General features: G+C 43.9%; 1 protein-coding gene across 1 annotated transcript; it reads left to right on the top strand.

Moving 5' to 3' along the window:
- The first annotated feature begins 7,311 nt into the window (after positions 1 to 7,311).
- On the top strand, positions 7,312 to 11,212 carry ela3l (elastase 3 like). The gene is made up of 8 exons (XM_064296408.1): positions 7,312 to 7,414; positions 7,851 to 7,942; positions 8,515 to 8,612; positions 9,042 to 9,170; positions 9,309 to 9,445; positions 9,751 to 9,896; positions 10,201 to 10,353; positions 11,134 to 11,212. Exons 1-8 carry the CDS (start codon positions 7,375 to 7,377, stop codon positions 11,149 to 11,151), a joined length of 813 nt encoding a protein of 270 aa, XP_064152478.1. The 5' UTR covers positions 7,312 to 7,374; the 3' UTR covers positions 11,152 to 11,212.
- The last annotated feature ends 1,302 nt before the right edge of the window (positions 11,213 to 12,514 follow it).

The raw sequence follows: 12,514 nt of genomic DNA, 5'->3' as shown, positions 1-12,514 counted from the left end.
AGCCTAGATACAGTAAAGCAAAAAAGACAAGCTGACAGGGCTCGTTCAAAAACTGGAGTCAACCTTGGAATTGCTTTTCTTTGGTAGCATCAGCTGAGGTTCGCCAGGGAGATGAGAAGTGAAGGCCTGTATTCTGTTGGACCTATAAGTAACATTACTTCTAGCTAGCTATTTATGTTAGGCAGCTAGATGCCTGAAGGCTGGGGAGTTTTTGTATCAAATTCTGTTCTCACATCAAGATATCTTCCCCCCTATGGGAACTGCTATTACTGTTTATAGTTGCGCCTTAGCTAGCTTGATAATTGACCATCATTTATTTCAACTGGGAACTGAAATGATACAGTATGCATGCTACAGTGTGCATGCTATCTAGCTAAGTATAGCCAACTTCACTAACAAAGCTGCAAACAAAGACTCATCAGGGTTCACTGATTATAAAACGCAACTTAACTGCCTAGGCATTGGTAGTTCACCTGCATTTATTTCAATCATTTTTTCTACCTCTATACCTCAGGAATATAAAAATGTAATATTGCATTACATTGTATTTGGCCATGGCTTTATCCAAAGTGACGCACAATAACTGCAATCTGAAGGATGTTGCAACTACAGAACACCGGTCAGATAAGGTAGCTACAATTCCCATGAAGTACCAGTTATCCATAGCCATGAACATATACATATTATGTTGTATTTCAGAAAATACAGAGGCTAATATTTTAATAGGATACAGGTAACTTCATGAAAAATTCATTCACTTTACAAGTGTATTATGGAGCAATAATGTACCTATGACCTGCTAATGTCACTTATTCTACACACGATTCCATGTTTACGTCCCAGTTTAACTAAATGAATAGCTAAATACTGAACGAGGAAAAACACAAAATAGCTGCATTACGGAGTAGCTACCATGCAATGTTCTCACACACTAAGGGGTGCACTCAGTCTTCAGATCTTTAGAACACATCTATACAGAATCATTTATGTTAATAAATAAAAAGTGATTTTCAATATCTCTGACCACCTCACCTCTTCACTTGACATTTTGCTTGTTGGGCTTGAGGGTGTTTCCTCAATGGAGGTGTGGGTGGGGTTGAGGACAGAGGAGGAGAATTCTTTGACTACAAACACAGAGTCTAGAAGATCCACAAAAAACCTGAATAGTATGCCTTTAACGCATCAAATTGCATCCATTGTTCAAATTAAAAAGAAATGCAAAACGAAAAAGGCATCTCTGCGCAGGGCATTCATTCTGGATGAAAAAGCTCTGAACACCATGTGTTTTCTTATGAGCCACTCTCTGAACCAACGGCTCTAGCAGCTCAGCTTACTCAACATAGGCCAACACAGAAGGGGGTGCTCAAAGCTTGGCTTCCTTCATTTTGAAAGGCACTTACGGCCACGGTGGATGTATGCCTCTGGATCTTCCTCCTGACAACAGTTTGCACTCAGGAGTTCATTAAGCAGGACTGGATTCCCCAGCCGCCAGCTCCCAGCGGCTGTGGAAGATTACATCTGCTTCCCTTGAACGGCAATACAATCAATCCAGAGTCCCAGCGTGGGGAGAGCGGCTAATGGCAGAATGGGCGTACTGTAATTAGCCTCTGCATATGGAGGGGAAAGAGAGAGAGAGACAGAGACTGAGACTGAGAGATAGAAAGAGAGAGAGAGAGAGAGAGAGAGAGAGAGAGAGAGAGAGACTCCACAAAAGAGAAATGTGTGTGTGGAAGCACTACACTGTGCAGCTGTTTGCCATGTTAACCTGATTTGCCTTAATTCACCCCTGTTTCTTCAGCTAATGGTTGTGGCACATCCAGTGCACCCCTGCTGTCCTGCTGACCCTTCCCCAACCACCCACCCCCGGATGAATGGCAAATTTCACCTTTCCAGTGTTATTCCACCATGACTGTGGAACAGCACTGTTCCTGTGATGACCTCCTGTGACGTACCATGATTTTTGGATGTCTTATTCACTGGCTCCACCCCTAAATGTCCCTCAAAAACAGTGGGGTTATGACGAAAGAAATTTCAATCCTTAAGAACACACAAACTGATGCACCACGCTAGCTCATAAAATTTGGAAAATGTTCTGCAGGAAATAAATATTCTACTCGAAAAGGTCAAGCACTTTAAATTACAGTAAGCCTATATTGATTAATGGCAACATATACTTAGTTGCTGAATGGTAAATTACAAATTACAAACAAACAGACCATTGAGAATAAAAGATCAGATCAGTTTTTTTTTTTGTGTTCACTGATCTTACTGCAAGGTCGAAATGACTGGAGAGATATAATTAATGATGTAAAGATGACAGTTTTCCCCAGAGTGTGATTATTACATCCTTTGCCCACAGAGTTGAAACACTGCCAGCTAGTGGTTAAAGGTGAAACAGCATAGACAATGTGAGTTGTAGGCTTTTGTCTGATTTTTACTATGCTTATAAACACTGAAAGTAAACAAAACAAAAATAAATAAAAAGAGGTCAAAATAAAGTAAGGAATGACATGCTACACATCACCCATAAATAAATAAAATCTGGGAATAAAAGCTAGTAATCACCTTTCATACGCGATTTCATTTTGTTTTGTTTTTATAGTTGGAGCAAACACCATCTCACCATAATATAATGTTATAACCATTCGTCCTGTTCATATACTCATATTGTCATTCTTTATTTATCTTTTGTTTTAAAGACACTGGGGCCTTTTTGAAAAAGTAGAGATAGGCCAGGTTTACAATGCCCACGATGTGATTTAGGCGAGCAGGATATGCTTCTGGATCAACTTCACCATTGTTGGTCCCGGAACAACATTCCTATTAACCAATCATTGCCCTCTGATGTCATCAGTGTGTGCCAAACAGCCAGCCCCTGAGCCATGTAAACATTTTGCAGAATGCCCTACTTTTCTGTCATGTCACATTTGTTTTTAAATTCCAAATTATAAACAATTAATAACGTAAAACCCATACCCAGATGTTTTAATTTAAACACAATATTTGTGACAAATTGGGTTTTTTATTTTCTTTTTTATCCATGAAAATGGTAAATGACCATCCTGGATCAACATTAGCAAATCTGTCCTGGATCGGCATGGTGATGATCATCCTGGGTCAACATTATCAAATCTATTCGAATATCACAATGTGATGACGACCCCAGATCTACATTAACAAGTCTACCTAGGATCAACACAATGATAATCATCCTGAATGAACAATGGGAAATATATTCAGGATAAAAATGTACCTTGTCCATCCAATCTATTTCCAGAATGGAAATGATGATGATCCTGGATCAACATTAGCACATATTTCCAGAATTAACACTTTGATTTTTATCCTGGATTACGACTGGCATTGCAATCGTGATACTGAGTATATTTTGTAGTAATGAAAATGTTTACTAGTAATTCAACTAAATGCTATTTAGTACTGTAATTAATTAGTTAACACGTGATTAATTAATGCTTAATTACTTGTTAGTTACAAATTAATTTGTGAACCTTTTAGTGTTAGCAGTAAAGGTCTAGAAACTAGCTAGCTATCTTAGCTCAGCTAGGCACTGAACTACCTCAGCTACAAATACAAGCCATTGATAGTGCTCATAGATACAGTATGAATGATGGAAATAAGGTTCCAGTAAAATATTTTCTCTAAATCTATGATTTTGTTACATTTTGCAAACAGTAATACAGAGCTATGGTGAAAAAAACCTGAAGTGTTTTGGAGGAAATATTGAAATGGCTCAGGAGCGGGCGGTTGTTCGGCACATCTCTGATGACATCAGCGGGCAATGATTGGTTAGTAGGAATGTTGTTCCAGGAACAACAAGTGATATTGATCAAGGAACATGCCCTACTTGAGTAAATCACATTATCCGGCCTGTGTTCTGGCCCCTATCCCCCCCCCAACCCCCACATCTGATTGGCTACACAGTCCCTTCCATTCTCTACCCAATGTGATGACCTGTGAGATTTTCATTGCTTCATCCTGTTCAGTGGTCTATTATTCTATTATTCACAGTACGAGCACGCTCTGCTCTTGTTAGGAGTTTGGTGAAAGCAGACTGCGACACTGAGAGCGGGTCGTTATCATGCAGGTCATTGTATGTGAAGGCCTCTGTGATGCCTGCAGGAACAGCGACAGCTGCCCCCTTCCCAGCACACACAAACACACACATGCACCCACACACACAAACACATATACACATGTACACACATACTCCCACTCACACACACGAACACACGCACACGCACTGTCTCACACACACACACACGGGCACTAACACAGACATACACATGTACACACACACTCACACTCGCTCACACACTCACATGCAAACACTCACTGACCCTGTGACACAATTACAGTTCCAGTTGTGCATTTATCCCCTGCAGCAATTAATCACCTGCATTTAATCAGGCAACTCATCATAGCACAGAACAAGAAGACAGGTCTTTTTATTACAGTACCAATCAATCATCTAATGGGCATTACAATTACATTAACTGAAAACCAGAGGCCGATCCTCCTTATTACCACATAGGTAATATATAATCTCTCTCTCTCTCTCTCTCTCTCTCTCTCACACAAACTCTCTCTCTCACACACACACACAAACACAATCTATCACAAACTACTGCTTTACTATCTGGATTCCCTATCGATATGTAATTAAGTGCCTGCTCTTGAGTTATGATGGGTAGGAATGGAGAATACAGAGACTAATGCTATTTACTGTGATACCCCCTGCTCTGCAGGAACTGTGAGCATTAGCACACAGGCTGTGCTCCTTCCTATGCCCTGCTATATGCAGTGTTGTCATAGGGCCGGAGTGTGACATTTCATTCAATGATAGGTCTCACCTAGAAGTGCTAGTAGTTTCCATAACAACTATTCCAATTATGGCTCTCTAAGTAGTCCCTGTGCCCGCTTAAGCCAAACTGCAAACTCAAGCATCGATGAGATGAGTGTGGCACTGGAAGGACGCTGTACTAAATGCGTTGCCTCCCGACTTAGCAAGACAGGCTGCGCTAAAGATACAATGACAAAAAGGTACTCTGAAAGGGCCATGCTGTGATAGAAGGCCCTCTCAACTCTGGCCCTGGAGGAGCCACAGGGACCACTGGTTTCTATTTTTTACACCTTAAAATAGGCAACCAAACGAGACCCAGAATCAACTGCTTTAATTTATAAACACAGTGCTGCATGGTAAAAGGTAGTGCACAGTAAAATAGTATGTTAAATCAACTCTTTACAGAGTATGTGATGTCACCGTTGGACCCATATGTACTCTCTTAGAGTGGAATCAACACTGGACATCTTACTGTTTAGATGCTGGTTGGAGAACCAGGGGAATGTCCTTGTTCTGTTCTGGGGCTTGATGCTGGTTCGGATGAACAGGCCCATAGCATAACCCATATATGCCCAAATTTCGAATGTGGCTCCTAGATTTTGTGAGAAGAGCCTATCTTGTGAAGGTCAGAGGAATTTCACACTTTGCCAGTCTCACAATATGAATCCATTGTTGGCTGGACCGCAACAGCGGGGCCAGCCCTACAAATGTGAATGCCTGTGACTGACTGAGTGAGTGATGAAGTTACACCATTGGTCGGCCGAGTTATGAAGTCACACCATTGGTCGGCCGGATCACGTGTGTTAGGTCCAGCCATATACTAGGTTTTAACCTGGTCTTGTTAAAAATGTATACCATACAATTTTTGCTATCTGTAGGCTTTCAGTCATTAACTGTGCCTCATGTGGCCCCTCTATAGTCGCCAGATTGGCTTATTCAAATTATTGCCCGCCCCGTTGAAGCCTGTTCCATTCATTAAACATTCACCAACAGTCTACAAGATGAGCATTTCCACATCTAGCACTCTGCATACCTACTCATTCTGGGTATATTTAGCTGAATTTTAATATTGAACGAATACGTTCAGACAAAAATACTGTCCTTGAGTACCTTGGCACACTGGCAGTGTCCCAGCTAGGAGTCAAACCTGCAACCTCTTTACAAGCCCCGCCATGTAATCGCTACACTACACCGTTGCTTATGATATTGTTTATTGAAAAAGACAGGGCTGGGCAGTGGAGATCATTAGATCATTGGCCCTTTTTTTTTTGTTCTCTCCTCTGTCAGAAGTCCATTTTCTGCCAGATGGTTCCGCTCGCTCACTAACAAGCCTGTGGCTGGTGCGATCCAGTTTTCCACTGCAGTGCCCTTTCATTTTTCATTTTTTTTTTTTTTCATCCTGACAAATCCAATATTTGATGAATAGCGATCTTGGTCCTGGATTTGCCATCGATTTTATAACGGCAGGGTGCTGCACATCACGTAAGCTGTTCGTATGGATCAGTGTCAGAGGCTCCTCGGTTTTAATTTAAATCCACTGTGTTGTTTTCCGTTAAAACGGCCATTTCCTCTGTACAGAAGGCATTACTCGGCCCGTTTTCTCCCGATCCATTGAAATTAGCAGCGTCACTCTGCTTGCAGGGGACCGCATTCTCACCCAAGCATCCGGGGTTTATTTTACACGCACACACACACACACACACACACACAACATACATAATACATATATATATATAATATAATATATATATATATTGTATATGTATGTGTGTGTGTGTCCCACCCCAATCCCATTTATTGATTAGTGTATTTCAACAACTTCATTTTCAGGCATTTTCGGTCAGGCAGATAGTTTGGGCATGCTCATTGCACATGCCCACTCCAATCAACCTGGAAACTTGTTCTGAGATAGAGGCAAAGGCACAACAGATGTCTACAGCAGCCTGCTAGCGGCCAGCAGAGATGAGGCAGGCGAGATGAGAATCTGCTGTTAAGAGAATGCTTAATAGTTGGTGAATGGCGCCATCAGTGGCTGACCATGGAAATGCAGGTTTGCAAAATGGTGATGCTGAATCGAAACTCCGCGAGACCGAAATTGGTTCACAGGAGAGAGATGGAGGAAGCCATTCTGGATCCCGATCTGTGGAGTTACTGTGAAAGATACTGGATCTGAGGACATGAAATCACGCGCACCCACCATGACACCTGCGGGACTCCGCGACCCAGCAAGGCCACCGTAACTGGCCCTGGGACCTGGGCACCTGCGTACCTGTGAGGACAGGTACATGTGTGGGGTGTGAAGGACGTGAGAACGCACCTCCGTAACACACCTGGGCCACACAGTAGCAGGGATTAGTGTTCCGCTGACTCTCCACCCCTGGTTCTGTGACCTTGTCACTTACTGGCCAATGAAACTCCCTGCTCTTAACAGACCACACCCCCGGTTGAAGAAAGGAGACCTGTTTAAAAGTAGGTGGATTCAGATAGACAGTCAGTAGCAGCAAGGCATCAAGATGATTCCCTTCGTGTTGGCTTCCATCCTCTTCGCTAGCGGTAAGAGCCTCTCTCTCTCTCTCTCTCTCTCTTCTCTCTCTCTCTCTCTCTCTCTCTTTCTCTATCTCTTTCTCTCTCTAGCTCTCTCTGTGGTGTGTCCTGTTTAGCCATTCTAATAGCGTTGGCCAGGGATGTGCAATTTTCCACAAGAAAAGCTGCCGTAGGTGCCGGTGTTCAGCTGTAAAAAGTCCTGATCCAACTAATGAATGCCTTTGCTGAAAACTATATTTGATATCTTAGATAGTAGATTAGGTGATCAGATCTTTGCGCTTGAGTTTGCATTGTAAGTTGCTCTGTGTAATATTGTCTGTTGAATGGCAGTAAAGTAAAGTAATGTAAAAGTAGAGTGATCAGCTGTTATTCTGGGCTAGAGCTGAATCCTACATCGACACTGGGCCTTCTCCTGTTAACCCACAATGCCTCTGTGTTTCTCCAGCCTACGGGTGTGGCACCCCTGCCATCGAGCCACTGAACACCCCCCGTGTGGTGAATGGAGTGGACGCCCTTCCCCACAGCTGGCCCTGGCAGGTGCGAGACTCGTCCCTCCGTCCCAGAAACACTTGCAACACATCATAAATAAATCATATTGAAGACATTTTAAAAAATACATTTAAACTGGTTTCTATTTCATTGGTGTTAAATGTTAGCTCATGAGGGTGTAATCATAACCAGTTGTAGCCATGTCACCTAAAAACCATTATTATTATTATTATTATTATTATTATTATTATTATGTAACAGGTTTTGCAGTTCTTTCCCCACAAACCACACAATCCTCAGTTTTGGGACGCATTCAGGTTTTATTGTGCGCTGGTTACATGGACGCCGGTACACAAACAAAACAAAACACACACGATAAGGAAGGGGAATTGCGCAGTACATCGCTCCCCTGTGCGTCTCTTATTCCAGCGCCCCGGCCTCACTGCAGGCTGAGCATATAAACAATTACCGATCAAACGTGATTGCAGACAGCCAGGGTTGCAGAACCGGCTAAACCGCTCCCTTTCCTCCTGCAGATGGTGCCCCAACCACACCACCCCCTCCACATATTATTATTAGTATTATTATTATTAATTAACACCCTGTGCCTGTGTGTCTAGATCTCTCTTCAGTACCTGAGAGATGGAGAGTGGAGACACACCTGTGGAGGATCTCTCATTGCCACCAGCTGGGTCATGACCGCTGCCCATTGTATCAAGTATGAGGACATACTACTGTCCTTAAAGCTATATTATTTTCATCTGTTCTGTGGTCAGCATGTCCTGTGTTGTTACATATTATTAGGTGGTTAAATTGTTTTTTTCTTTCTTTTTTGCATGATCTTTTTTTAACATTAATTTACCAGAATCCCTTATAGATGCAAAGTTGAGTAGAGCACCATACCATGCCTAAATCTGTAAACCCAGATCACTAAATTCATGCTTTCAAAAAATAGAAAAAATGAGACGATAAACCAACATTGTTTTTTTAATTTTGATTGTTTTTTATTTATTTTGACAAATTCAACATAAAATATTGCCTTGAAATGTTTTTTTTGTACGAAAAACGGGAGAACTGCATCTTGAAAAAATCATAGACTTGCATAGGTGCCCTTTGACCTTTGCCCTTTTGACCTCTCACCCCGCAGCACCGACCTGACCTACAGGGTGTTCGTCGGCAAGCACAACCTGCTCCTGGACGAGCCCGGCTCCAACGCCATCACCCCCGAGCTCCTGATCGTCCACGAGAAGTGGAACCCTATTTTCGTTGCCCTCGGGTAATACTCCAATGAGGCGGGCTAAAGGAGCACGGCCACCTCCACCAATAATATTCTACTAGCATGGTGACCTCCACCTATCATATTCCACTGTAGCATTTCAACCAATCGCCTTGTCTCCCTCTTCCTTGTGACCAGCAATGACGTGGCCTTGATCAAGCTGTCTGAGCACGTGGCCCTGAGCGACCAGGTCCAGCTGGCCTGCCTCCCCGCCCCCGGAACCCTCCTGCCCAACAACTACCCCTGCTACATCACCGGCTGGGGCAGGCTTTACAGTGAGCGCCCACCACCAATCCCATGCGTGCTTTGCTCCAATCTCACATTCTGACTGGCTAATTTCTCCTGTGAAATTGTCCAGTGAGAGTGCTATAATGGAATGCTATTGAGTGGTGCATAAAATGAAGTCACTTGGCTTACGGATGAGTTCAGATCACGATTGTGTCAGTTCCAGTTATGTATATGTGATGAAGCTTAATTGACTGTAGAGGAAGAGGAGGGTGGAGGGTTATTTAGCAGGGTAACCTCACTGCATCACTCACACGTGTGTGTGTGTGTGTGTGTGTGTGTGTGTGTGTTTCAGCCAACGGCCCCATTGCTGACAACCTGCAGCAGGCTCTGATGCCCGCGGTGGACCACGCCACCTGCTCCAAGCCTGACTGGTGGGGCTTCGCCCTCAGGACCTCCATGGTCTGCGCCGGAGGCGACGGCGTCGTCGGCGGCTGCAACGTAAGTGAGGGCGGCAGGAAATAATGTGAATATGCATGAGGGGAGGATCCCAGCTTGATGAATTTGTTCATTTTAATAATGGTTTTCTAATAATAATAATAATAATTAATAATAATAATAATAATAATCATCATCATCATCATCATATATAGACATATGTGCAGTGCATTTTTCTCATAACAATAATAATAATAATAATAATGATAATAATAACAATAATAACAATAATATGTAGATATAGGTAGAGTACATTAAGCAGGTTCTCCCAGTGCACCCTGTGCTATGCCCTCTTTCCTCCCCTCAGGGTGACTCCGGCGGACCCCTGAACTGCAGGAATGATGTGGGCACCTGGGAGGTCCACGGCATCGCCAGCTTCGTCTCCGGCCTGGGCTGCAACTACGAGAAGAAGCCCACCGTCTTCACCCGCGTGTCCGCCTTCAACGACTGGATCGACCAGGTAGGGCTCTGGGGCCAGGGGACCTGAGGGCCTGGGGCCAGGGGAATGGAGAGCCTGGGGCCAGGGGAATGGAGGGCTCTGGGGTCAGGGGAACAGAGAGCCTGGGGCCAGGGGAATGGAGGGCTCTGGGGCCAGGGGAACGGAGAGCCTGGGGCCAGGGGAATGGAGGGCTCTGGGGCCAGGGGAAGGGAGGGCCTGGGGTCAGGGGAAGGGAGGGCTCTGGGGCCAGGGGAACAGAGAGCCTGGGCCAGGGGAAGGAGAGCCTGGGGCCAGGGGAAGGGAGGGCTCTGGGGCCAGGGGAAGGGAGAGCCTGGGGCCAGGGGAATGGAGGGCTCTGGGGTCAGGGGAATGGAGGGCTTGGGGTCAGGGGAATGGAGGGCTTGGGGTCAGGGGAATGAGAGTCTGGGTCAGGGGAATGGAGGGCTCTGGCAGGGAAGGGAGGCTTGGGTCAGGGGAATGGAGAGTCTGGGGTCAGGGGAATGGAGGGCTTGGGGCCTGGGGAAGGGAGAGCCTGGAGCCAGGGGACCTGAGGGCCTGGGGTCAGGGGAACGGAGAGTCTGGGGCCAGGGGAACAGAGAGCCTGGGGCCAGGGGAATGGAGGGCTCTGGGACCAGGGGAAGGGAGGGCTCTGGGGCCGGTGGGACGGCGAGCCTGAGGTGGAGGAGGGGGCAGCTGGGGTGGAATCTCTGGGTGCAAAACAAACATTAAACACATTCTCTCCAAATGAAGGCAGATCTGGGGTATTAACAAATGGTTACGTGCATGTGCTTTCTTCTACAGGCCATGATGAACAACTAAGAAGAATGTGGAACATGAGCGTTGCAATTGCTATACTGAAATAAAGGGTACCGCAATGTAACATGTTTTTTTTTGCTTGTTTTGATTTGTTTTTTTGTTTTTTTGTTTTTTTTTTTGTGTTTTGCTTTGAGAGTGACTTTCTTCTGATAAAAAAAAAGATCTGTTTGGATGAATATTTATAATGTACAGTATTCACCATTTAAGTATTCGATTGGTAAGGTTTTGTGAGCATCCATAGTCGCTCAGTCACTACATGTAATTCTAAAACATGCCACAAGATGTCCTCAGTCACTAATGAAAATCAAGGAGGAGTAAGCACTTCACAGGCTCTTTACTGGATTGTAACTGGAGCAGGAGACGTTTGCATACATCAGAGCAAAAATCAACTGCCACTTGCAGTTTAGAAGGTACCCATCCAATTGAAGAAATCTTACGCACAAACAACATTGCACAGATCTTACAGGAACTATAATGAACACGCTTGAGCAGAGTTTCACAGTGTGGTTATCTGTAGAGCAGGCTTGTCCACCCAGGTTTGCAGCTTCAGTCCCAAGCGAGATAAAGCCATTGAACATCCACTTGAATTGCTTTAGAAAAACACCCAACCATATATATGGAAAACAGATGCATAAGTTGGTCTACTTGAAAGGAAGCCTCTTAGAACAAATGTAATGGACTTTCATATTTACAGATATGGAAAGTAATTTGCAAGAACACAGTACTCATTTATGTGCAATTTCTGATTGTAGCTTTGGAATCTGTGCAAAAAGTACAATGGATAAATAAATAAATGAAAATATCAATGATGTCAATACAAATGAACTTTTTACCATGTTATATAGTTCAGTACGAATCATTATCTGTGGTTTATCTATGAAAAGAAGGACTGGCAAGGCAATTTACATTATTTCTTTTAAGTGAACCCCATTTTAATGAACGGCGCGTAGAATGTGCAAGGACGCACACTAATGTATGCTACATCATGCCACTGTGGCCAAGGGCATCTGGTGAACAAGCTAGCACAATAATTCAGAGAATATGAATGTTATGCAATCGGTACGAAATCAAAAGGTTAGCCGCTAATGCTGAAGGCTAGAGAAGGTTTCTAGGTTGCACCCTGACTCATGTTTAAACCATGTCGTTTGTATTTTAATTGCAGTCGTTATCAACGATTGCACTTCAGGTATAAAAGAAGACCATGACACATCGATCGTTACCATTTTTTAAATGAAACCTTTAGGTGTTTAATAAATCAAAGCAATCATAATTCATAAATGCCCAATAACCATATCCAATCACTTGTCCGTGAAGTGGTTCTGCCTTAAACTAGCCAGGTGGCACAAAGGTTCATGATGCTTAATGT

This window comes from Anguilla rostrata, chromosome 10 (assembly GCF_018555375.3).
Source record: "Anguilla rostrata isolate EN2019 chromosome 10, ASM1855537v3, whole genome shotgun sequence".
Taxonomy (NCBI): Eukaryota; Metazoa; Chordata; class Actinopteri; order Anguilliformes; family Anguillidae; genus Anguilla; species Anguilla rostrata.
This window is presented reverse-complemented; position numbering and strand designations above follow the sequence as displayed.

Bases quoted from the DNA above. Each gene is read 5' to 3' on its own strand.
- ela3l (XM_064296408.1), top strand. From the start codon at position 7,375: ATGATTCCCTTCGTGTTGGCTTCCATCCTCTTCGCTAGCG. The intron at 7,415-7,850 runs GTAAGAGCCTCT...GTGTTTCTCCAG, and splicing joins TTCCATCCTCTTCGCTAGCG to CCTACGGGTGTGGCACCCCT. The intron at 9,897-10,200 runs GTAAGTGAGGGC...TCCTCCCCTCAG, and splicing joins GCGTCGTCGGCGGCTGCAAC to GGTGACTCCGGCGGACCCCT.